Genomic DNA, 27999 nt, shown 5'->3' on the forward strand with positions numbered 1-27999 from the left:
GAATAAATGAAATGCTTTGACAATAAAAACATTAAAAAATGTCATCTGTGGAAGCCGTAGTACTGTAAAAACCACGACCAATCATCTGAGCCGGCCCGGATAAAATAACTGGATGGCCTACCTGCCTGTCAGCCTTCCAGTGCACAAACTTATCTCATGCCCTCATTGATCATGTGCGCGTTCGTGTGTGTTAGAGGAGGGGCTCTGTGAGGAAGTCTGAAGGAAGGGGCAGATTTTTTCCGGTTGTGTTCTTTCAAATTCTAGCGCACTCGAGCTGATTTCTCCATTCTTACCTGCCCTACCTTTAAATGAAATAAATATCCTTAGTTACTTTCAACAACTGGAAATAATTCAGAACAAACTATAATTAAGGATGAATAGTGCAATTTTATGATAAATACAATCACATCTCCCAACACACATGTTAAAAAGGAATGAATAAATTCCAATCTTTAAAGAAAAAAAAAAGCAAATACAGCAGCATGAGCGCAGGTGTTATTACACACTACCCAACGTTACAGTGAAAGGTAGTCTGGAAGATAGAGTCCAATCTTTTTTCAGAACACAGTTTTTCCAAGATATATTAGTTGCCTTAGTAAGCATTCTCTTAAAATATTTATTGTCCCTTTTGGAAATGTATAAGCATACAATGGTGGTAAAAAAAAAGAAGTGTTTTAAGTGTGGGAATGAGCAGCTGCAGCACAGTTGCATGCAGAAAGCTTGTGTACCATCCAATGGCCTCTCTGCATTCACATAATAGTGCAGCTGTACAGTTTTGCATTTTATATGTCATCTTAGTTACACTATTAAACAATTATGGATTTACAATCATACAAAAAAGAAGAATGTATTCATATATTAACCTCTGGAAACAATTAACTTAGCCCAAATACCCATGAAACAGCCATACAACAAGTATAACATCCGATTAAGGGGTTGTCTTTTCTTTTTTGTAAATACATTATGTACCAAATGTAACAGAAAATGAACACGTTTGATTGCACCTGTTAGGAGGAATAGCGTTTCTGCTTCGTCGTGCAACTTTCTCTCCACGTCAGTTGTTTGAGATCATTTGAACTTATTTTACAATTCTTCAGTAAGGGGTTTGCACACATATACACGTTAACATATTACATCTTGCACACACCCTCAGCAGTCTTATGCTCAGTCAAACCCACTTAGTCCTTTACAGCATATTACAGATCGCTTAAGGCTTTTTTTTGCGTACAAATGACTGCAGTCCATGCTAGACAAAACACCCCCATATATAACTGAGATCAATGGTTTTAGAGTTGAAGAACCCATGGTGATATGGTAACAACAAATGTATGAGAAACACTGCATTAGAACAAGCGGAAATACAAAATAAGAAACCACAGTTTTGCATGACTTTGTGATGTTTAACCGTGTCGGTTAAATCATAGATGACCGACTTCACTCACACAGGCACAAAGAAATGGAAGAACAGTTCGCAGCCAATCAGGAGACAGACTCACGGGTTGTTTCTGTCACCAAAAACACTTTTTCAAATAATGTCAGCCGTCATTGAGCAGCATTCAAAGCCACTGATGTAATATTACCAGGAGGATGATGACTAAATACCGTTAAGTGGACTCACGGGGAAGAACTAGCCCAAGCGATTATTACTTTAACAGTCTTTACTAGACCATTTTGGTATCTACCATAACAAATGATCCTCTCGGAGAGGCTGTCAGATAATTTCTCTTCTCTCGAAATAAATAAATGTGACAATAAGCATAAAAAATATAATAACAACTGTCAAATAAAGAGGAAAGAATAAAAGCTATGGTGTATGAAGTATTACTTTGCGAGAGCACTTCTGTGCTGATGGGAGAACGCCAAATGTTGGCAGCAATTGTTAAGAAAAGAGAACCTTCAAAAGTGCCTTTGTGGATAAAACTCCACGCTTCCCTCTAATGGCCTGAGAAAAGTTCTTCTGTCATCACTGCTGCGGCTCTGCTTCATTGTTATTGTCCACCAGCGTGTTGTTTAACGGCGTTGGTGATTTGGAGACGTTGTTTTCCAGCTCCAGTTGAGCCTCCTCTGCGTTTGTCCACGAGCTCATGGACTCATGTACTGTCACCGTGTGCTCTTCCATCTGCTTTTGGAGAATGTCCATCTCCTCCCTGGGGAAAAAACCAGATTCATTGTTATAGTTCCCTCGCACTACTTTCATCATTTTACATTTAATATTGAATACTCCATTCTTACACAATAATATCCTGCGTTATATTTGTTACTGGAGATTTGTATTTCCACATGAATATATTTTTTATCTTTTTAATGTTATTTTATTTCTATTTCTGAAATATATTGGACTGTTTATTTCTGTGTCTTAGTTTCTCTTATGTACATTGCCTTGTGTTTTATTTTGCTGCAAACATTTCCCAAATTGGGATCAATAAAGTGTCTGTCTGTCTGTCTGTCTGTCTGTCTGTCTGTCTGTCTGTCTGTCTGTCCACCTACCTACCTACCTACCTACCTGTCTGTCTGTCTGTCTGTCTGTCTGTCTGTCTGTCTGTCTGTCTGTCTGTCTGTCTGTCTGTCTGTCTGTCTGTCCACCTACCTACCTACCTACCTACCTACCTACCTACCTACCTACCTACCTACCTACCTACCTGTCCATCTACCTGTCGCTCTACCTACCTACCTACCTGTCCATCTACCTGTCGCTCTACCTACCTACCTACCTACCTACCTACCCATCTACCTGTCCATCTACCTACCTACCTACCTACCTACCTACCTGTCCACCTACCTACCTACCTACCTGTCCACCTACCTACCTACCTACCTGTCCACCTACCTACCTACCTACCTGTCCACCTACCTACCTACCTACCTACCTACCTACCTACCTACCTACCTACCTACCTACCTACCTGTCGCTCTACCTACCTACCTACCCATCTACCTACCCATCTACCTGTCCATCTACCTACCTACCCATCTACCTGTCTATCTACCTACCTACTTACCCATCTACCTACCTACCTAGCCATCTACCTACCTACCTATCCATCTATCTATCTACCTACCTGTCCATCTACCTACCTACCTACCCACCTACCTACCTACCTACCTATTAGGGATTTAACGATACCAAAAACACACGGTACGATAATATCGCGATAAAAAGTCCACGGTACGATATTTATGGCGATATTGAAAAATAAAGGAAACAAATGTGAATTTTTTTTAATTTTAACTTGCATTTTTTTTCTTTATTAAATAATAAATCTGATTTGTACAGCATTTTAGTAGGATAGTAGTATTTTAAAGTGTCAAGAATATAATAATCAGAACCTGCAATAGAATAAATCAAGTTTCACTTTTCTACTATCTATCTCTCATTGTACTATGTTTTAGTTTTCTTTTATATATTCCAATCTGGTGCAAATACTTGTCGTTATTCTTTTATTAATGATACATATATTGTTTTACATACTTTCTTTTAATAATCATTCAATTTTTGACCTTCTCTTACAACTTATTTCCATATGTTCTTTATGTTTGCACCATCATCCACGTGTGTAAACTTCCCTGGCAATAAAGTAGAATAGGAGTCTTACTTGAGGTGCCGTAGACAGTTGTGCAGGTTGTTGAGTGGCTCTTTGTTGACAGAAGTCGATGGTTTTAACAACTCATCCAACAGAGAGGCTGGCACTGGGCAGTCTGGGATCTTAACCGGTGTCACTGGGTTCGATGGGCTCCCGTCGCTCTTCAGCTCCATGCGCTGCTGCTCCAAACAAAAACAAATCAAAGGGATGCATTCATTCATTCATTCATTTATCTACTGCAGGCATTTCTTATTTGGAGATACACTTACACCACTGGCCTTTAAAAGGTCCCCTATTATACAGCGTTTCATCAATATAGGTCTCAGATAAATACAGAACATGTCTCTGAAGTGTCTCTCCAAACACCAAACAGATCATTGGAGCATTACCCATAATCCCCTCTGTTTCAGCCCTGTTTCCAAAGTGCTGATTCTCTGTCTGTTACTTTAGATGAAAATAAGGAGCCCCTCCCCACGCCCCTCTGAGAGAGATTTGGTTAAAAAGAACACAATGGTGCTCTAGGACAGGGGTTCCCAAAGTGGGGGTCGGGAGATGGTTACAAAATAAAAATTGAAAATAAAAAATAATTATTTTCTTCTTTTTTTTTTATCCATTTATTTATTATTATTAATAATAACGTGTGCATAGACATTTTTCAGGGGCGGACTAGCCATCTGTAGAATTTCCCCGCAGCGAGGCTCCCCCATTGACAATCCACTAGCGCAGTGTTTCTCAAACCTTTTCATACCAAGGACACTTAACCAATAAAAAACACTCACGGACCACCTGACTCCACAAATATCCAAAAACAAAAAGGCCTGCTTACCACTCCAACAGTATATAACAAATTACAGCCTAATGATGACAGCTTAACCTTCTCTATATCGCCTCGTTCACACATTAAATCAACAATACAAATACAACTACCGGTACATATTATATAAGCATTTAGTTCAAATGGGACCTTGGTTGCTGATTGGCTACACAAGACAAAACATCGCTATGACATCATAAAGTGGCCAAAATCTGATCAGCTCATTTTCAGACAGGTTTTTATAGAAATGGATCAAAAAGAGAGAGAATCTTTGTTCCTGAAACTTTCAGAGTCTCTTTCCACAGAGGGGACACATGTTGATGTAGAAGAGACATGAAGAAGAGGGGACACATGTTGATGTAGAAGAGACATGAAGAAGAGGGGAGACATGTTGATGTAGAAGAGACATGAAGAAGAGGGGACACATGTTGATGTAGAAGAGACATGAAGAACAGGGGACACATGTTGATGTAGAAGAGACATGAAGAAGAGGGGACACATGTTGATGTAGAAGAGACATGGAGAAGAGGGGACACATGTTGATGTAGAAGAGACATGGAGAAGAGGGGACACATGTTGATGTAGAAGAGACATGGAGAAGAGGGGACACATGTTGATGTAGAAGAGACATGAAGAAGAGGGGACACATGTTGATGTAGAAGAGACATGGAGAAGAGGGGACACATGTTGATGTGGAAGAGACATGGAGAAGAGAGGACACATGTTGATGTAGAAGAGACATGAAGAAGAGGGGACACATGTTGATGTGGAAGAGACATGGAGAAGAGGGGACACGTGTTGATGTAGAAGAGACATGAAGAAGAGGGGACACATGTTGATGTAGAAGAGACATGAAGAAGAGGGGACACATGTTGATGTAGAAGAGACATGAAGAAGAGGGGACACATGTTGATGTAGAAGAGACATGAAGAAGAGGGGACACATGTTGATGTAGAAGAGACATGAAGAAGAGGGGACACATGTTGATGTAGAAGAGACATGAAGAAGAGGGGACACATGTTGATGTAGAAGAGACATGAAGAAGAGGGGACACATGTTGATGTAGAAGAGACATGAAGAAGAGGGGACACATGTTGATGTAGAAGAGACATGAAGAAGAGGGGACACATGTTGATGTAGAAGAGACATGAAGAAGAGGGGACACATGTTGATGTAGAAGAGACATGAAGAAGAGGGGACACATGTTGATGTAGAAGAGACATGAAGAAGAGGATTTTGCATAACAGGGGACCTTTAAGTCAGAGGAGATGGTTAGGATTACTCATCATAGAAAATAATGAGTACAACCAGTCGTTTAAAAACAGAGCCAGTACTCACTAGTCCATGGAAAGTAGGAACACACTGCCATTCTATTTTTAAATATTCAAAGCCCTCAGGCCGACAAAATGAGTGACTTAACCCTAGAGCCTGACCGGGATATAAATAGGCCAAAGTCATAAAAAGATGTTGATAGGATGTTATTGAAGCCATCACTCTTACACTGCGCTCTGCTGCTGTGATTCACTGACTGCAGGTAACGCTAGTCTCAACCAGCAGCCAAGTGTTTGACAGATTTTAAGATATGTAGAACACCAGGCTAAATAAAGAAACTGTATTTAGAGAGCTTTTGTTTTTGCTTGTTTGCAACAGTTTGTTATTAACAAAGATAGTTCCATGTCTTTGTTAAAACAGCTGCTGATGGAAAATATCAAAGTAACGCTTTTTCATACTTGTTGAATTGTTTTTTCCTTGTAAGAGTTTTATTTCACTTACTAACAAGTGTATGTCATCATATCGACTAACCTTTGAGATTTACTTCCTTGTCCCTTAGGTTCGGTTTTTAATGTGTCTTAGATCAACACATTAAAAAGCATCACTAAGTCATAGCTTATCGATACTCTGGTCTTTAATAATTTAGCCCTGGGGTCCGCTTAATAACTGGTTTCAATACTCATCCATAACAATATTTGGCTATATCGAGGAAATTGGTGAATGCAAGTACTTTATAAGCACAGATATTAACAGCTGTGGCTGAAAAACGTTGAGAGAAATCATTAAATGTTTTCCCCAGTGACGCTGCCTCACCTTTCTGAGGCGAGTCTGCTTGAGGTCCTGTTTGAGCTGCTGGTTCTGCAGCAGCAGCGTCTTCATGCTGTTCCTCAGCTCCACCACCTTGGCCTGCAGCATGAACTTATCCTTCCTGGTGCCGCTCAGCTCGTCCTGCACCGACTCCAGCTCCACCTTGATGCTCTGAGACCGAGAGGAAACTTTGTTAATCAGAAACACTTTTAAAGAAGGGAAGGTCGTTGAGGAAAATAATGAAAATATACAATTTTAATTATCCAGAATATTTTTATATTGTTTTTCTTTATATTTGATATAATATATATATATATATATTTTTTTTGTATTGTTAATTCTCTTTTACCACTTTTTAAAGTATTTTAAGTATTGTATTATAAAGTCTGAAAACAATTCTGCTTCTGTGATGAAATAATTTCCCAAATTAGGATCAATAAAGTATCTTTCTTTCTATCCATCCATCCATCCATCCATCCATCCATTTATCTATCTATCCATCTATCCATCCATTTATTAGACCCTCCAGAAAAACGTGATTCTGCGATCGCAGAATTTACCGCATAATCAGCAAAATGGCGCAGATTTTTAAAAGGCCGCATAATCCCCGCATTTTTCCACACAAAGTTGAGGGGAAAAAAAGTGAACTCGTCTTGACGTGACGTCATCAGCTCGCGCATCACAGAATGTAAACAACACTGTATAGAGTGAACGTGTGGAGCTCACACGATAGAGAAAACACCAAGATGAAAAAATCTAATCCCTCTCATTTACCGACGAACATTTCTACTAAAGACCGGGCAAAAAGTGGGGGGAAACTATTCTGCACCCCGTGCAACTGTGTGTTGGAGCATAAGAGAAAATCGACGGTGACGACCCACTTTGATTCATTCAAACATTCGAAAATGCTTTCTGCTGCTGCGGACAAGAAAGCCAAACAACTCCCGTTCACCAAGGGATCAACCTCCAAAACCCTTTAGAGGGCTACAAGAAACGAAGTGAGTAGCCTACAAGATTGAAGCTGGTCATATAACGAACGAGTAAATGAAAACGGAATGAGGCGGAGAAGTGTGTGTGTGTGTGTGTGTGTGTGTGTGTGTGTGTGTGTGTGTGTGTGTGTGTGTGTGTGTGTGTGTGTGTGTGTGTGTGTGTGTGTGTGTGATTAAAATAGCCCAATTGCTTTTACAATAACTAAACATTGAATGTGTTTAATTGAATAGTAAAGGGGTTTAACGTTAGTGGCAGGTTGTGTGTGAGAGAGAATAAATAAGAAAGCTCAATATTTAAAACAATTGTTGTTGTTCTTTTTCCTCGCATCTTTAGCATATTTCCACATATTTCGCAACTTCCCGCAATTTCACCGCATAAAATCACATAAAAACCACGCATATTTAAATCGCATAATAAAGGATTTTTGCCCGCGTTTTTCTGGAGGGTCTAATTTATCTATCCATCCATCCATCCATCCATCCATCCATCTATCCATCCATCCATCCATCCATCCATCTATCCATCCATCCATCCATCCATCCATCTATCCATCCATCCATCCACCCATCCATCTATCCATCCATCTATCTATCTATCCATCCATCTATCTATCCATCCATCCATCCATCTATCTATCTATCCATCCATCTATCTATCCATCCATCCACCCATCTATCTATCTATCCATCCATCTATCCACCCATCCATCCATTTATTTATCCATCCATCCATCTATCCATCCATCCACCCATCCATCCATCCATCTATCTATCTATCCATCCATCTATCTATCCATCCATCTATCCATCTATCCACCCATCTATCCATCCATCTATCTAATCACAGTTCTCAGTTCACCCTTCCTCTCCTTCCAGGCATATCACAACATACAGGTATTGACAGTAATACTGATATCATGTAAATACAGTTCCTCTTAAATAATTTTATATGTAAAGTTTTGGAAACAAACTCTCTCCATCTCACTTTATGTTAAGTGAAAGGCATTTGCAATTGTAATTAACAGTCCATCTTTTCTCAAATATTCACAGTAATCTCATCACCATGAGTTTAATTGGTCACGAAATCGGATGTTGTGACCGCTCGACTCGAGACACTTACTGACATTTAGGTATAGAGTAATTCAAAGCATTAACTACACAAACATTTGCTTCATTTTCAACGTCTAGTAAAGTATGCAGCTCTGTGATGAAGTGGACCCTTGCCTGCAGAGCTCTCTGGAGGTTGTCCAGCTCTCTGCGCTGACACTGCTCCATCATCTCCAGCTGCTGCTTCTGAGTCTCTATCTCCCGCTGCCGCTGCTCCACCTCCCACTTCAGATCCTCCACCTGAAGCAGAACACAATGTTAGAAATCAGCAGAGATGGCAAAAGTACACACATCCTTCACTCAAGTAGAAGTACAGATACTCGTGTTTAAAAATACTCTGGTGAAAGTAGAAGTACTGACTAAACTTCTTTACTCAAGTGAAAGTAAAGAGGGCTTTGAAATGTACTTCAGTAAAAAGTACCCATAACTAGCAGCTGTTTTAAAGAGTACCTGACCTCCCTTTATATTAATAGGACAATAATGTCATTGTTAGCTAATGAATGTTTCCATGGTGACCAACGGCAACATGACAACGTTTTCATTGGTCCCTCTTCTTTAGAGAAGACCAGGAAATGATGGATACACGGATCGTGTTCAAATCAATAGGCACGCAAAGACTCTAAATAATAATGATCACGCCACCAAACACACATTCAGACTAAAGTAACCAGCATGTTTGGAAAATGAGAGAAGTAGAAAGTACAAGTATTTGAGTTCAACATGTAAGAAGTAGAAAGTACAGGTATTTGTGTTCAACATGTAAGAAGTAGAAAGTACAGGTATTTGTGTTCAACATGTAAGAAGTAGAAAGTACAGGTATTTGTGTTCAACATGTAAGAAGTAGAAAGTACAGGTATTTGTGTTCAACATGTAAGAAGTAGAAAGTACAGGTATTTGTGTTCAACATGTAAGAAGTAGAAAGTACAGGTATTTGTGTTCAACATGTAAGAAGTAGAAAGTACAGGTATTTGGGTTCAAAATGTAAGAAGTAGAAAGTACAGGTATTTGTGTTCAACATATAAGAAGTAGAAAGTACAGGTATTTGTGTTCAACATGTAAGAAGTAGAAAGTACAGGTATTTGGGTTCAAAATGTAAGAAGTAGAAAGTACAGGTATTTGGGTTCAACATGTCAGTCGTCAGAAAAATAAGTCGTGGAGTAAAGTACTGATACCAGAACAATGTACTTAAGTACAGTAACAAAGTATTTGTACTCCACTACTTCCCACCTCTTGAAATCAGTGACACTGAGATGTTCACCAATAAGATCCCAGTTCTTACTCTACTTTTTTATTTATTGTTTTTTTTTTTATTCTGAACTAAAGGGTGAAGTCTAATGTTATTTGTAAGATGTGAAATATGACCAAGCTGTCTGATTGTGTTGTTGTCCTTGTAGTCACAATGTATTGCATGTTGTGTTAAGTATTGATCTACTATGACAAGGCAAGGTCATTGCTGTCCAAACAGGTTTAATACTTAGTTATCCTAAATCAAATCTGCATTGCGCTTATCATATCATCAAGTGTTGAGATATTTAAATAAAGGCCATCATTCATATATTTCATTTCAAGTCTGAGTCTCTTACCTCTTGGTTGGTGAGCGGCTGCTTGGACAGCTCCTCGTCCAGCTGTTTCTGCAGGATCTGCAGCTGGGAGTGGGCTTCAGAAAGCTCCTCCTGGAACCTGGAGACCTCCTGAGAATGCTGCTCATCCTGAGACCTGCAGAGAAACACATATTCAATCATACATATCTGAACCTGAGCCCCATCTTAGACTCTATGCATTACATTAATGCACAATTTACACAATATCTGTTTTTTTATTTGTATTACTGCACATTTTTATTTCTAGTTTTGTAATTATCAACTGCACTGATAAATACATGTGCAATAACTTACTTACCGACTTGTTTACATTTGTTACTGCCTTGACCGTATTGTTCTTGTATTTGTATGGTAATGTTGTATTGTTTTGTAAGCGTACTGTTCAATGTATCATAGATCCAATTTATAGTCCCTTTATATATGATATATTAAAAGTTTTAGCTTGTGATGTCAACACTATACTTATACTGTCTGTTATGTATGATTGGAGCATCGAGAATGCTTGGAATTTCCCTGTACTCTGTGTATTGATAATAAAAGGAATCTAATCTAAATGTATTCCATTTTATTTCAAAAAATCCTGCTATATTTAACTATATTTTTTAATAATTTTGTAATGTTTTTAAATGTTGTTTTACTTCACCACGACACCAAGTCAAAGTCCTCCTACGTGTCAACATACCTGGTAATAAACCTGTTTCTGATTCTGATTCATTTTACAGATTTTGCAACACACCAAACCGATTTTTGTTTTTCAAAGTATCTGAAAAGAGTGAGTGTATGCTTACATGTTGTCAGATGCACTTACTGTAGTTTGAGGGATTCCCTCTGCAGAGCTTTCACCAGGTCCTCTTTGGCCTGCAGGTCCTTCTTGATCTCTGACAGCTCCAACATGGCCGCCCTGTAGTGCCGTCTGTTGTGAGCCGCCTCTGCCTTTGCTGCTGCCACCTAGGAGACAAAACATCCGGTCAACCCCCAAGATGCTCCACACACGGGACCAGACTTACTACAGATCACAACTACGCATTTCTATTCTTAGAGGCTTCTTATAGAGCGGTGCAGTGATGACGTATTTTTGTAGGCCGACCAGGAAGTAAGCTGCGCATGGGTTCCCCCGACAAAAACGGGATTTCTCCATAGGGTTTTGGAATATTGTAAAAATCAAGATCTGTGGAAAACGAACCTGTTTGATAAATGCACTTTTTGTTCAGCCGGATAATTTCCACACGTCTACCAGGGTAGGATTTAAAAAATAATTGTACGTCCTACGTCCACTGATACTGTTAAAATCTCGAAGTTGCTTTAAAAGCGCCAGAACAGTGGTTTCTGAACTGCATTATGCTGCGTTCACAACGATGCGAATATTCTCATCGCTCTAACCTGGAGTTTCATCGCGGCTGTCAGCTCTTTAGTCCTGTCATTCAAACGCTGGAGAGGGGGCGGGGCTTATATCCATGTAAATACTGTGGTGGAAACCAACTACGACTAAATTAACCTATTTTACCGTGATTTAATTGTAATACACGTTTCAAAATGATGCCGGAGTAACTAAATACTGATAACGGTTACGGTAATGCGTGTTCTCTGAATGGAGCGATCTCCATTTGATCAGAAACTAACCTGTATCTGCTCCGTCCAAACTCACAACAACGTCCTAAAGACAGAATTAAACCAGCGACTGTATTCGCCATGACACAGACAGTCTGTGGTTTGTACTTGTTTAACTTTTGTCTAGTTTCTGAACACATATGAGGAGCTGTGAGGAGTTGATGCCTTGCTGCTGAATGATGTGCAGAGTTTGACCCTTGAAGGCTGTTTCTTCTGCTCTGAAATGGAATATATTTGTTACATATTAATAGAATTTTAGATTTGATTTTGGATTTGTGAATGAGAGAAGTAGTAGATGGAAAACATACCGAACATTAATTATTCAAAGTAACGTTTTTCATTTGATATACGGTAATACTAAGGATGCATAGGCCTATATGATGATATCATGTTTGACATTATTGACATTAAAAAAGTGATTTGTTTTCCATGTCATTTGTGTGTTTTTCTTATAGAAAGTGAAGTTATTTATTTGTAAGCTCCAAATCCAAATGTTTCCCTCAATGACGTCTACCCTACTTTTATCATTTTCCATTTCCATATAATCGTCAGAAGCAAAATGCTAACCTTATGCTATAAAGGAACTACAGCCGAGTACAGCTCAACTTCAAAGTCACACCAACTAAAGATCCATATTCAAACATACAGATTCTAAATGGTACGAGTTGAAGCGTTTGTTTGAACAGTTTGCAGGAGGCAGGAGGCAGGCACTTGCTTTCAAGCAGAACAGGGCAAACAAACTTAGAGGAGTGTTTACGTGTTCGGCGTAATGACGTACAACGGCCTCCACAACTTCTGTAGTCCTATTCAGCCACTTGTTAACAACCATCGTTTTTCAGACACGTCAACTCTTCAGAAATCACCAGTGGGGTCACTGCTGATGGATTTAATGTCTTAGAACAAAACGTGATCCGTCTCTTCAATGTGTCTCAACCACAGACCTTATTTCCAGCTATTTTCCAAAAACTAGTTAAAAAACCCGTTGCCTACGAGACGAGGGAACCGGAAGTGGTAAAATGCTAACTCACTTCCAGGTTTTAGGACTCGTTCCTGCACCTCTCTACCGAGCAAATGACCTCAAATATATCCACAGACTGTTTGTAATCATTTGAAAGGCGAAATGAAGGCAGTAGGCATTTCATCTTAAGAAGGATGCTCAGAGCTCTCACCTGTTCCTTCAGGTCTTTGACTTTGGTTTTCTCTTTTTCCAAGGCGAGCTGTAGAGTTTGTACGACCTGCTTCGTCTGCTGGTCCTCCTCCTCTTTACGCTTCAGAACAGCTTGAACCTGAACACAATATTTTGTTTTTAAAACGTGCATCGTTTCTTAACCAAAGGTTTCTACTTTTGCAACACGTTACAAATCATATCAACATTTATTAAAGCCCCAAATCACTGGCTGTACAAAGCTAACAAAAAAAATACAAACGTCATAGCATAACAATTATAAAAACTATTGCCATGTGATAAAAGCATGGGACTGAAGTGATGCTAATGAAGATGGAAGCTAGGTGATGGAAATGAGTTGATAAGGACGACAGATTCGAAGAGATGGGTTTGCTTCAACGGAAATAGCTTCGCGGACAAAACCCTGGGATAACAAATATTAAAATGTTTGGATATTTTCTCACCTGTAAGTTGAGCTGGACCAGATCGGCCTCTCTCTTAGCTAAGGCAGACTCCAAAATGTTGGAGTGCTCCCGCAGTGTGTTGTGAGACTGAGCCAATCCCGCCAGTTTCCCTTTCTCATGCTCCAGCTCCAGTGCCAGCTTCTTGTTGGCGTCTTCCAACTTCCGAATCCTCTTCTTGAAGCAGCGGGCCTCTTGAAGCTGTGGAATCAAGTCACAGTCAACTTTATTGTCAATCTCAAAATATGTTTGTACACACAGAAAGATCGAAATACTGTTTCCCACAGTCCCGAGGTAAAAAAACCACATTAAAATACAAGAACACTGAATATTTACAACAAAACAAAACCGTTTACTTCAAGTAAAGCAGGATATATATATATTTAGGGCGACTATGGCTGCGATCGTCTTTCAAACAGAAGGTTGTGGGTTCGATCCCAGCCCATGCAGTCAACATGTCGATGTATCCTTGGGCAAGATACTTAACCCCGAGTTGCTCCCGATGGCCAACGGTGTGTGAATGTTAGGTCCTAGAGCAGTGCTTCTCAAAGTGTGGTCCGTGAGCACCCCCTAGTGGTCCGTGAGTATATTGGTAACATTTCACATTTGAAATTAATTAATTAATTAATTAGAGTTTTCCGCACTCTCACGGGAATATCTCTGCAATGGAGCGAGTTTAAGTTTCACTTTTGATTGCATGATATAGCCCAGTGCAACACCTTCGACACAAATGTTGCCAGTTGTTTGTACCATTTTCAGGCGATTTGTAATCTGTTCTAGAAAAGCGATGTGATTTTGGATATTTGTGGAGTTAGGTGGTCCGCAAGTTTTTTTTTTATTGGTTAAGTGGTCCTTGGTGTGATAAAGTTTGAGAAACACTGGACTAGAGTAAGGTACACTGCTCTGTGTGAATGACATGTAGTATGTAAAGCGCTTTGAGGGGTCGTATAGACTGGATAAAGCGCTATATAATTACAGTCCATGTATATAAAAAGATGATGTGCAAAGTTCAAATGAGAGTGCAAAAATGTCCATCGCAGCGTAAAAGTGACTGCTGGATTTTTTGTGTCAGTGTGTGTGTGAGGGGGGGGGGGGGGGGGGGGTCTTAAAGTCCCAGTCCAGTGGGGGCAGGGTCAATTCATGTGGTTAATACAAAATGAACTATGACAGAGGTGTAAACATGCTGCTCATACAGGGTTGTGATTAGCATCAGGATGGGAATAGTACAGGATCCAATCATGTGGAACAAAACACCGATAGACAACAGCTCGGTGGAAGTCTTTAAAAAAACAAAAAAACATTTGTATAATTGAGCTTTTTAGGAAGCAAACTCCTGCTCTCTGTCTGCTGCACCTTCTCAATCCACTGCGATGCATTTTAACGTGTCACCTGATTGTGTGTTGAATTTGCACTAGCCTCCTTTTAAGGAACACTTGTATCATTGTACCTTTAATCTAAATGTGGTTTTTTTTGTATATATGCCTACTCTATGTTATGTTTTGTTTGTTTTTATGTCTTTTACTGGTCTCTGTATTCTGTGTGATATACATTTTCTGTGAAATGTCTGTGTGAAGCACTTGTTCTGCACAGTTTCTATTCTACTTGATTTGATTTCTTGCATTATTTTATCTGTGTTATTGTGTTGCACTGTTGGAGGAGCCTGAGACCTAAGATTTTCAATTATCATAACTACACTGTAGCTACAGTATGTACACATGACAATAAAAGCCTTGAAAAAGGTGCTTTACAAATAAAAATTCATATTATTATCATTTCCTGTTCGACATAACGAGCAGTTCTGGTCCAAAACCTGAACATATTTACAAACAGACACAACATGTTGTTTACCTCGTCCTCGAGCTCCATCACCTTCTCCTGGTACTCCTCCAGCTCGGTGGAGGTGAGGTTGATCACTTCCTGCAGCTCCTTCTCCAGCATGGTCTTGCTGTTCGACACAGACCTCAGCTCAGCCTGCAGAGCCTTGACCTTCTCCTGCAGGACCAACAAGACAACACTCTTTCAATATGTTTCAGTGACAGCTGCAGTTATCGAGGATAAATCACCATGAAATGACACAGACTGTTTACATGCTGTCCTTGTGTCTGTGGACAATTTGAATTTTTGGCTTTTTAACTATAATAATATTAGTTATTTATGCAATTGGAAAGCTCTTACAGTAAAATAAGATAACTTCACAAACGTATTCCTCAAAACTAAGGATGCTTAATATTCAGCGTTCCCACATATTTTCATAGACAGAATATCAGATCCATTCACAACGTATTACATGAACAGCAGTTTATAATTTTAAATGTATTTAAATACTAGGGCTGTCAGTCGATTAAAATATTTAATCGCATGATGTCCATAGTTAATCGTGATTAATCGCACATTTTCTATCTGTTCTAAATGGACCTAAGAGGAATATTTATCAAGTTTTTAATACTCTTATCAACAGATGAGTGGATAAATATGCTTTATGCAATCTCTCTCTCTCTCTCTCTCTCTCTCTCTCTCTCTCTCCCTCTCTCTCCCTCTCTCTCCCTCCCTCTCTCTCCCCCTCTCCCTCTCTCTCCCTCCCTCCCTCCCTCTCCCTCCCTCCCTCTCTCCCTCTCTCTCCATTTCTCTCCCTCTCCCTCTCTCTCCCCTGTGTACTTCTGTGCACTGAGCCAGTTGCTCGGCGAAATGCCGCTCCTCTGTCTTCATAACCGTCAAAGCATGAGACTGAAGTTCCCACAGGGGTCAAAATAATGCGCTGTGATGTCGACACGTTGGATGCGATCCGAATGATCTCACACAGTCCCTCGTCCTCCACAATGTTAATTGTCCTGCAAGCTGTAGCCACCCATTTAGCTAGATTGAAAGCATGCTGCTCATAGACGCCGTGTCCAGGCGTGGGCATGGCTTGCCGTTTAAAACACATTTTTTTGTATCCATATCTCTCGCTAGAATCTCCCACCATCCAACCAACAACAACGTCAAGCCTATGGGCTCTGAAACTACGGGGCGGGCCGAGGAGAAATACACATGCGTTAATTGCATGTTAAAATAATTAGTGGCGTTACATTTTTTTCTAATAAATACATTTGTAACCATTGTACCAGAATTATGGAACAACCCTTTTCAATCTCCACTAGTTGGTTATGTTCAATTCAAACACAAACTACAGGCTCAGTCAAATCATTTTTCAATAAAAAATAGATTTGCAAGAACAACATCAACAGCTTCAGTTAATGTATTGGGTGTAATGCTACATCAGGATGCTTAAGAAACTATTCCTTTATAAGACAACAACAATCATAGCCAAAATTGTCCTTGATTTTAGTCATGACTTTTCCATGTTTTCCATAATCTTGAAACACTTAGTTTTGCTCAATGTTGGCAAGACTTATATCTAATGATTTTATTAAGTGCAAATAAGAAAAACAGGCTTCATAAACGTTGTACAGCTACTACCTTAGGCCTCCTAATGTTTGTCTAAAGCCACTGACTAGAGGGCGTGATTGTAAATATCTCTCACCAGCGAAATACCTCGTCAGTTAAATGCTATTTTACGTTTCATTACTATACGACAGGCATGGGCAAACTAAGGCCCGCGGGCCATATACGACCCATTGGGCTTTTGAATCCGGCCCGCCGAATGTTGGTACAAAATTGTCCAAATTATAGTAAAGCCCGCATTCATTTTGCCTTTTTCCTGCAATACCCGGCATTTCAGTTGATCCCACTAGATGGCGCACTCTAGACACAATTGACCTTTGCTGGAGTCTGGTCTCTCAGCTGGCCCCACTCGGCAACCCGGCAAGATCAGAGAACCAAATACGTCACGCTTACATTGAAGGGGGTCGAGATTAACCCGAGCGATAACAGGTCATGGCGAGTACGGCGAATACAAGTTGTAACAAGCAGTAGAGCTGAGCAAAGTGACTAGAACGCGACCGCACACTTATTAAAAACACTTATATATAAAGTCAGGCAACACTAACCGGGCTTAGTGTGATTCTGTTTATTTGACCTTACTTTAACAACCATCCGTTCACTGTTATTGACCATTGTGAAGAGGCAGACGTTTTCCTGTTGTTTTGTATTATTGCAGCTATCAGATGGAATCAATGGGCTACATGTGGCCATCACAAGTAAAATCCTAACGAAAACTACGCCGGTAAAATATGCGTGTAGAAAACAGCTTATGCCACAATATGATAGCAACAAGTAGTCAAGATAGTCTGATTAGCTTGCTATGCTAACATCACCTGTAGAATGGCAGAGAAACGTTCATAACAGCGTTGTGATGCCAAACAGCCTTCAGACTAAAACACATTCACTTAAGGGGATGGGGGATATTTATCAGCTGCTTGTGTGACAGAAAGACAATGAAAACTTTACAGCTGCTGCGAGTTAACGGGAGAATAATCTCCGGTAGACGAGCAGCACTGCAGCGGGCAGTAATGCCGCTGAACCACATTAATAAACAATACACCACGGCACTCTGGAGAAAGGTATAAGGTTGGAGAAGTAGTTATTTCGATTTAATCTGGCTTCGTATAATTAAAAATTCCCAGACTCAGTCCTCTATTGATGTTGTTGTGAGCGGTGTTGCGGAGAAAATCAGCGACGTAAAACGCTGTGTGTAAGAAGGCACGTAAACGGTTACGTCATGACGCAAACGATGACGCAATTCCGCAATAATTCACCTCTGAACCTGCATCTGTAACAATGAGTGGACCAAAGAAAAGAAAAGTCAACATTGAGTGCCGAGTGTATAATGAGGAGTGGACAGCTAAATATTTTTTCACCGATCTGCTACTGGCCCGGCCCGTCTGTCAAATTTTAAAACTCATAGTGGGCCCCGAGCCAAAAAGTTTGCCCACCCCTGCTATACGATACAGTATTTATGATCATTATAGTATTACTATTTTGGCGATTAGATAAAATATAAGTTATATTTGATGCAACTTTAGTTACATTTCCATGACTTTTCCCAAACTTTGGGAAAAATATTGTTTTCCGTAACTTTTCCAGGGCCTGGAATTTGCATTTTGAATTTCCATGACTTTTCCAGGTTTTTAATGACCGTACGAACCCTGTAATAAAAGCCTTGAACTTGTGTTGAGGGTTTCCACAGTACCTGGAAGGCCTGGCTGTCCCCCCCCTCCGACACCTGGGCCTTGAGTTTGAGCAGCTCTGCCTCGGTGGTCTCCTTCTCCATCAGAGCCTCCTGCAGCCGGCGGCTCAGGATGCTCACAGCGTTCTCGTACGCCTTGTGTTTGGCCTTCATCTCCTTCTGAGCGCTGGTCAGATCCGTCCCCAGACGCTTCACACGCACCTTCTGCTCCGAGATGGCCCTGATGAATACATACAAAGAGTTACAAGATCAGACTGTACATCTTTAAAATCACCAGAGAAGGTAAAAGTACACACGTCCTTTACTCAAGTAGAAGTACAAATACTCGTGTTTAAAAATAATCTGGTGAAAGTAGAAGTACTGACTAAACTTCTTTACTTTACTAGTGAGTAAGGAACTGCTTTATGTATAAAAGACATCAAGACTGAACTGCATGACCTATTCTCTGCATGAGATATTTTCAGAAACACATTTTAGTGAGCTGAGAGTTGAGAGAAAGTTTGCAAACAGCTATGTTCATTTGAGGTGAGACTGAAATGTAGGACAAGGACAAAGCAGATTGTGCAAGTATTATTAGTACGTTACATATTTTTGGGATATCATGCATTGCTTGATCATTGACTTATACATCTATACTCCATGCAGAGATGGCAAAAGTACACACATCCTTTCCTCAAGTAGAAGTACAGATACTTGTGTTTAAAAATACTCTGGTGAAAGTAGAAGTACTGACTAAACTTCTTTACTCAAGTCAAAGTAAAGAGGCTTTGAAATGTACTTCAGTAAAAAGTACCCATAACTAGCAGCTGTTTTAAAGAGTACCTGACCTCCCTTTATATTAATAGAACAATAATGTCATTGTTAGCTAATGAATGTTTCCATGGTGACCAACGGCAACATGACAACGTTTTCATTGGTCCCTCTTCTTTAGAGAAGACCAGGAAATGATGGATACACGGATCGTGTTCAAATCAATAGGCACGCAATGACTCTAAATAATAATGATCACGCCACCAAACACACATTCAGACTAAAGGAACCAGCCTGTTTGGAAAATGTGAGAAGTAGAAAGTACAGGTATTTGGGTTCAAAATGTAAGAAGTAGAAAGTACAGGTATTTGGGTTCAACATGTGAGAAGTAGAAAGTACTGGTATTTGTGTTCAACATGTAAGAAGTAGAAAGTACTGGTATTTGTGTTCAACATGTAAGAAGTAGAAAGTACAGGTATTTGGGTTCAACATGTGAGAAGTAGAAAGTACAGGTATTTGAGTTCAACATGTAAGAAGTAGAAAGTAAAGGTATTTGGGTTCAACATGTAAGAAGTAGAAAGTACAGGTATTTGTATTCAAAATGTAAGAAGTAGAAAGTACAGGTATTTGTGTTCAAAATGTAAGAAGTAGAAAGTACAGGTATTTGTGTTCAAAATGTAAGAAGTCAAAGTAAAAAGTTGTCAGAAAAATAAGTAGTGGAGTAACGAAGTATTTGTACTCCACTACTTCCCACCTCTGAAAATCACAGGGTGGATTATGTTGTTGATGCCATATTGACTGACTCATCATGAGGAGATGAGGAATTCTATCAGCAACGCCATTTATTTAAGTTTATAAATAGCACTTGATGACAGAGATAAAGAAAACAGACCAAGTCTTTCTAGCTCTGCAGTTGTCTTTGCAGCACATGACTCACTTTTTGGCTTCTCCCTCCAACTGCTCCACCTGTTTCCGCAGCCCTTCGTTCTCCTCCGTCACGGCTGCTAGCTGGCTCCGGTCAAACTGCAGAGACTGGAGCGGCAGGAAAACACAATATTCATCATTATAACACACACACACACACACACACACACACACACACACACACACACACACACACACACACACACACACACACACACACACACACACACACACACACACACACACACACACACACACACACACACACACACACACACACACACACACACACACACACACACACACACACACACACACACACACACACACACACACACACACACACACACACACACACACACACGCACACACGCACACACACGTTGTCTATTCTGAATGTTTTGGGAGGGGAGGCTTGTGGCGCAGTGGGTTGTGCATTGGTGTTTGCATCAGGGGAGCACAGGTTCAAACCCCACTGCAGTGAGTCATGTCGTTGTGTCCCTGAGACACTTCACCCCAAATTGCTCCCGTGGGGATTGCCCACAGTATTGAGTATGTAAGTTGCTTTGGATAAAAGCGTCTTCTCGTTGTACTTGTATAATGACAATAAATGCTTCTGATCTAATGATAGGATTCACACTGTAGCGGCTGACACATTTGTTCCCGCCACCTGCTTATTACACATCCAAATATCAAAACAAGTACTTTGTGAAGTGAATTTAACGATCAAACATGCTTTCATAAACTGGAGAAGGGGTTATATTATTACATTTTGAATTGTCTGTGCCAATTAGCTTTTATCGGTGCTTATACATGTGCTTGTGTTTGTTTATGGGTTTGTATTTATGTCCTTTAATATACTGTATATGGGTTTTATTGTGCTCAGATGGTTTTTTATTGTGCTCTTGTTTTCGTTAAATGCCATCAGGGTCCCGGGAACCGCAGATAACAAATGTGCCTTAAAATGTCATTAAATGCAATGTCGCTAAATCTGGCAAATTGGACATGATGGATTAAGTGCTAATGTTAATTAAGATAAGATAAGAAGTACATTATTGATCCCAAGTTGGGACATGTTTGTGTTGCAGCAGCATAAAAAGACATGGCATTGTACAATCAAATTAAAAGACAAGAAATAAACTTTTAACCCTCCGGTATCACTGTGAATGTTTTTGTCCATATGGGTCATTTTTCACGTTTCATTTTGCGATCACTTTGGTTGTGTTGGTGCAAATGGCCTGATGTTTTGTAACAATGCTATTTTCTCGATCTATTTTGGAATTCCAATTTTTCAAATCGGTCTTTAATTCACTGTGTAACAAACCGACTACGCTTATTGACCGTTCGAGACAAAAATGTCCGCTGCAAAAGACTTTGATAAATACATTATATTAAAATATTTTATTCACCACTTTTTTGGGTTCAATCTTTACCTTTTATAGCCGTTTTTGTCCCGAATGACTAATGTGTGAGTTTTTTTGTTTAATCTAATTTTGTGCAAAAACTAATAATGCAAAAAAATCTATTTTGTAGCTATCTTTGACATATCCAAGACTATTACAAAAAAAAGAGCCAGTCCCCAGATATGTATTATATGGAAAATAACTCCTTTTCTGTTTTTATCATGAAAAACAACAGCGATTTCATGTATTCAAAATGGCATTTAAAGGGTTAAAATCCTGAAAACGATTACATTTTTGGTATTTTTGATTAGGGTGGAAGTTGCTTTAAAGATTGAACCCAAAAAAGTTGTGAAAAAAACCTTTTAATATAATGTTTTTATCAAAGTCCTTTGCAGTGGAAATGTTTGTCCCGAATGACTAATTTGTGTCGTCCAATCGAATGATACCGGAGGGTTACAAATGTCAACATAACATTTTTAATACAAAAAAAAGTAGAAAATATACATAATGAATGTAGATTGTCCCTTTTAAAAATGAATAAATACATGCATTTGATAAGAACGGTTGAACAATGACTCTAGAGACCTGCATCTGGGTCTCCAGCTGATCCCTCTCCTGCTGAATGGCGGTCAGATGGGCGTCCATGTTGTTCATCTGCTCCTCCACCCTCAGCACCTCCTTCTGCAGCCGCGCCTGCTCCAGCTCCGCCTGCTGCTTCTCCCCCTGAACGCCCAGCAGCTCCTGCTTCAGCTCCTTCACCTCCGACAGCAGACGCTTTTTGGTCGACTTCAGCTCGCTGATCAGCTGTTCTTTGGAGCTGGCGTCCCGACGGTAGGCTTCCACCATCACCTGTAAGAGTCAATAACGGTCATGAAGAAGTTGGCATCCTCTCTTAGAAAAGTGTCAAAAGAACTATCATTGCACAGGAAGACTAGGGGGTAGAGGAATGTGAGAATCTGGTTTTAGATATTGCCAAATATCTGGAACAAACTCCCAGAAAGCTGCAACTCTGACAGTTTTAAATCCAGGCTGAAGACTTTTCTTTTTGCCGCTGCTTTTAAATTGAACTATTCTGATGGAGAAGGAGACCACCGAGGCAGAGCTGCTCAAACTCAAGGCCCAGGTGTCAGAGGGGGGGGGGGGGGGGGGGGGGGACAGCCAGGCCTTCGAGGTACTGTGGAAACCCTTAACACAAGTTCAAGGTTCAAGGCTTTTATTACAGGATTCGTACGGTCATTAAAAACCTGGAGAAGTCATGGAAATTCAAAATGCAAATTCAAGGCCCTGGAAAAGTTACGGAAAATAACTTGTATTCATGTACCTGTGTTATTCATGTTTTATTATCTTTGCTTTTTAATGTTTCTAATGTGTTTTCTGCTCTTAATGTCTTTCATTTTTGTAAAGCACTTTTAATTGCCTTGTTCTGAAAAGTGCTATATTAAAGGGGACCTATCATGCAAAATGCACTTTTGTACGTCTTTTCTACATGAATATGTGTCCCCGGTGTTCCAGGGAACTCACCAAGTGTCAGAAAACACAACCCTCTCTATTTTCCTCCATACCCAAATCTCTTAAAAAGGGGCTGCAACGGATCTGATACAGACTGATCCAGATTTGAACACTTCTATGACGTCACAGAAGTGGCGCTACGGCTATTGGGCCAACTCCACCAATCAGGAGGAGACAGCCACGGACATTGCCGTTAGAAAGCGCTGGAGACGCTGTAGTACATATGCCAGGCCTGTAGATGGTGCTGTTCTCACAGAATCAGCCCATGCAAAGACAGTGTTACATTGAGAGAAATGAGGAATGGCTAAAATGCATGATCTGTTTGGTATTTTGAAAAATACAAAGTATAAATATGCCTTTTATAGGTATGGTCCTATACTTTATTATTCAAATATAGCATGATAGGTCCACTTTAATAAACTTGCCTTGCCCTCTGGAGTAATAACGACTGCTTATATTTGACTTTGTCTGGCAAAATATAATCACAAAATAATGTAGGTACGTGCAGAAGAGAGGGGTGCAATATGACTTGAATCCCACATGGCATCACTTCCAGGCTTACATACATTGAACATGGTAATGGCAATTGAAAAAATAACAAGATATATTCATTCAGTATCTTACAGGCTTTCTTTTTGCAGCCTAAATAGCTTTGTATTGGTTCCTAACAGTCGCCCACATCTACTAAAGACAGAAGAGCATTTGCCTAAATATTTAAGGTTTTGTTAATACATAGACTTAAAGCTTTCAAATATATATATATAACAAAAAAAATAGATTTCCAAATAGTCATGTAGGTGCAATTGTTTGAGTGTGCCGTGTGCAGCAAAGTAGGAACAAATAAATCCAAACCTTGCAGAACAGTAACAAAGAGAAACATTTGAAATAGTTTTTATGCATTTAAGGACCTTCATTTGAACAATAATTCAATATTCTCTTTTTTCTACAAACAAAGAAAGCAACATTAAAAAATAACCTCTTAATATTCCTTGCTTCCTACTATCCTGTATACCTCTATCAAGCAGTGTAACATTCATGCCACAGTCCCTCAAGCTTCACAGACTTCAGAGCTTTACCACCAGCTTGCTGAAAGCAGTCCTAAATACATGTTGATGGACATGCTGTAGATGAATGCCTGATGAGTCTGAATGGTATTCAAAAACTCAAGCCTTGAGATAAACACAATCCAATTCCCATTTCTGTCATCCTGTCAGTAAACCCCACCCTCTTTCTGACAGCCTGTCGATGCACAATGAGCTCCATCCACCTCTGCTCCATCCACTGAGGCGTGTCAACTAGCGCTCTGCTGAGATGACAGCCATCTGCCTCCACAATACATCCTCCCACAACAGCCTTATTTAAAACATTTGAGTGTGAAATAAATAAATAAATAAATACTCTGGATTCTACGAGCTTTACCTAGAAATACAGAGCTTCATGCACTGTCAGAAAAAAGGGAGGACTTACCTTCTGCTGTTGATACTGCTCCTTCAGTTTCTGAGCTTGTTTCTTCAGGGAACCATTTTGTTGTTGGAGAGTTTCAATCTGTAACAAATCAAGGGACAATAATTACTCACTACGTCTGGCTGGAGACCTAAGCTTAACCCTTAGATGCATAAGTGGGTCTTTTACATTTTTTTATCATTCCATATTCCAGCTATTCCTCAAAAAAACATGTTTTGGATATCATGCCATTCACATTTTACATTTACATTTTAAGAAATTGTAGTTTTTGTATTTCTACCCCAAGCTTCCATAAGTGGTTCAAAAATGACCCGCATGCATTTTCTATGGGATCCTATAGGAACCTTTGATTCTTATCACCTGTTGCTGTCAGGAATACATTCACTGTAGGACACACAGACGACATCACAAGTGACACCTCTCAGGAAGATTATTTTACACAGCAAGATCTGATACCTGTCAGTATAATCATAATAATAATAATAATAATAATAATAATAATAATACATTATATTTGGATAGGGCTTTTCAAGGGCTCAAAATCACTTTACAATATAAGGGAAGGTTAGGGTGGGGGGTAGAGGACTATCAAACTTGATCAACCGGCATGGATTAATGGGGGGGGGGGGGGGGGGGGGCTATGAGTAGACAAGAGGAGAAGAGATGAGTTTTGAAAAGGGACTGGAATATTGTGAGGGTCTCAGAATAGCGGAGATCTTTGGGACAATATGTTCAAAACGTTTTATTTCAAAATGTAAATTATAAATTGTGAAAAATTAAATATCAAATATTTTTAGTGTGAACCAAAATGTAATACTAAATATTATACAAGTGATTTTTCTTAACCAAAATGACAATTTTTATAAAAACACATATTATTCTAATACGGGTCGTTTTGACCCACTTATGGAAGAGTGTGGGGTCCAGTCACTCTAAGGGTTAACTCAGGGCTGCGTAATTAATTGAACCTGTTAGGTCACAGGTTTTTAGTTTACCACAGTTCATTTAGCAGAACATGGCTGCGATATTGACGTTTAAGATGCATACGTTTGCTCATAGAAAACATTATATTTAGTATACTACAAAAAAAGGGATGGAAAAAATAGAAATGGAATAAACTCAGCTGAAGATGAACATTATTTTGAGTCATTTCGATGCACATACTTTTCTTTGGTTTGCTTTGAAAGTAAAAGCCGTGCTCTTTTCAAATGTCACCTCTTTGATGAAGGTGTGACTTTTCAATTCTGAGAGATACAATGCCAAGTAACTATAGCTCAGTAATTCCTACAGTACTTTACACAAGATAATTGCTGCTAAACGTGCCTAAGGAAGTATTGTAACCTGTTATGTAACTCACTGTGTCACTAAAGAAGTATTTGGGGAGATAAACATAACCAAATAAACATAGAATGTCAATATTTGTTGTAAAGTCAAACGGTTATTGCTTAATCATACTTTCTATGCATGTTTTTTTAATAGTTCCTCCTCCCAACTGTATCGTACCTGACTGGTTTTGACCTGGACGTCCTGTCTGAGCTGATCCAAGATGTCTGAAGCCACCAGAACATCCTCTCCCAGACGCTCAGCCCCCTCGTCCAGTTGGCTCTTTTCGGCCCGGGCGGCCTGCAGCGCCACCTCCAGGACGATCTTCTCGTTCTGGAGGAACTGGATGTTGTCGTCCTTGGCGATGCCGTCCGTCTGCAGCTCGGCCAGCTGGGCCTCCAGCTCCAGGAAGCGAGCCTCCAGCTGGTTGATGGACTGCTCTTTGGTCTGCAGGTCTTCCTGAGTGCAGGTCAGCTGGCGCATCAGATCCAGATGTTCTTTCTGGATCTGATGCAGCTGCACGTCCTTCTGGGAAAGGATCAACTTCGCCTAAGAGGGATAGAGTGCCAGTTTAGAGCAGGACATAAGACGCATTTAACTGCCCTTACAACTAGAGCTGTGCAATTAATCTTATTTTAATCTTGATTTTGGCTTGAAATAATTTTTATTTAAATTTATTTTTTAAAAGTATGGTAATTGTTTTTTATTTTTTATTTTATTGGTTTTTCAGTTGAATTATTCTTAAAGTTCAGGGTAATCAACTATTAAAAACATACTGTTCAATTTTTTTTATTTTATAATTGTGATATCAATTATTGACCAAAATAATCGTGATGATTTTTGCCATAATCGCACAGCCCTACTTACAACGTGGGAAAGGAATGGTTACCTGCTCCAGCTCCCTCTCCAGGCTGCTGGCGGTGTTGGCCAGTTTAGCTAAGTGGTCTCGCTCATCCTCAAACTCCTCCAGTTTGTGCTGCAAATCATCTTCCACCATGTTCTTTGCATCCTGGATTTGCTTATAAGCAGATTCCTGGCTCATCATGTCGGACTACAAAAAACAACAGGACAGACAACGGACAGCAAAAAGGTTTTACACAAGATTTATAAAAAAAAACAATGAAAAAACATTTTAGTCCTGGTAATTTGGAAACTAGTGCTTTGATCTAAGGTCCTTGATTGCACAATAGGCGCGTTCACACCGCAGTACTTTTCCCACTTTAGTTCCGAAATGTCGCGTTCACACCAAAAATATCCGGAACTAAAATTAGTTCATGAGAATCTTTCTACCCCCTTTTCCGTCCCTGCTCTGTTCCTGTGTCTGATTGGCTGGGCGTATTGCAAACCACGCCCGTAAAACTCCCAAAAAGTTTTGTGAAGCCGCCATTTTATTATCCTCGCATTAGCATTATTAGCATTAGCATTAGCCCAGCGCACCAACGGAGAGAGACTAACTTATGGCAACACAAATGAAAACATGGGAGCGGTGGAGATGAGGAGGTGTCGGCGTTCTGGTGATTTACTCGGAAGGCTTCAGTAGAAGCTGATGGGAGTCCCAGCAGCTTCTACTGAAGCCAGTACCCAACTCCGGGGACTTCCGGCCGGGGAGTTCGGGTGGCAGTATACGCCGTGAAGTGGTTTGCGGCCTGCCAGTAAACCCAAAGCAGAAGAAGACGAAGTGACGTCAGCGGCTTCATTTGCCTAATCCTCCCTCAGGGACTTATTCCGTTGTGAAAGCGATCTGTACTTTAGTTCTCATGAACTAAGTTCTGATGAACCTTTGTGGGAAAAGCACTGCGGTGTGAAAGCGATCTGTACTTTAGTTCCTGAGAACTAAAGAGTTCTGATGAACCTTTGTGGGAAAAGCACTGCGGTGTGAAAGCGCCTAATGATCTTCAGGTATGGGATGACGTTGATACGTAGACTTAAAAAGATGTTGGAGAGTATACCTCAATGCTCTGCAGCTGAACAGCAATACGCTCTTTATCCTTAATAGAGCGGTGTTGGGTCTCAGTGAGCTGGTGGGACAGAGTCACGTTCTCCAGCTTCAGATGTTCCAGCACACCAATCTGAGTCATCTGTCCGGCCTGCGAGAG

The 27999-nt window shown here is 40.0% G+C and overlaps 1 protein-coding gene across 3 annotated transcripts in view; it reads right to left on the reverse strand.

Annotated features, from left to right (window-relative positions):
* Nucleotides 1-367: 367 nt before the first annotated feature.
* The window catches only part of golga3 (golgin A3), a 40680-nt gene continuing 13048 nt past the window's right edge, over nt 368-27999 (reverse strand). For all 3 annotated transcript variants that reach the window (XM_079687725.1, XM_079687726.1, XM_079687724.1), the window contains exons 10-25: nt 27853-27990; nt 26793-26954; nt 26084-26452; nt 24584-24661; nt 22193-22456; nt 20218-20312; nt 18534-18750; nt 15254-15397; nt 13409-13606; nt 12949-13065; nt 10980-11119; nt 10154-10286; nt 8688-8810; nt 6481-6645; nt 3594-3760; nt 368-2147 (exon numbers count right to left, since the gene is read on the reverse strand). In XM_079687725.1, coding sequence (XP_079543851.1) covers nt 1964-2147; nt 3594-3760; nt 6481-6645; nt 8688-8810; nt 10154-10286; nt 10980-11119; nt 12949-13065; nt 13409-13606; nt 15254-15397; nt 18534-18750; nt 20218-20312; nt 22193-22456; nt 24584-24661; nt 26084-26452; nt 26793-26954; nt 27853-27990 — 2694 coding nt within the window. In that variant the 3' untranslated portion in view covers nt 368-1963. The remainder of the gene's footprint in view (nt 2148-3593; nt 3761-6480; nt 6646-8687; nt 8811-10153; nt 10287-10979; nt 11120-12948; nt 13066-13408; nt 13607-15253; nt 15398-18533; nt 18751-20217; nt 20313-22192; nt 22457-24583; nt 24662-26083; nt 26453-26792; nt 26955-27852; nt 27991-27999) is intronic.

This window comes from Notothenia rossii (genome assembly GCF_949606895.1).
Source record: "Notothenia rossii genome assembly, chromosome: 6".
Classification (NCBI taxonomy): Eukaryota; Metazoa; Chordata; class Actinopteri; order Perciformes; family Nototheniidae; genus Notothenia; species Notothenia rossii.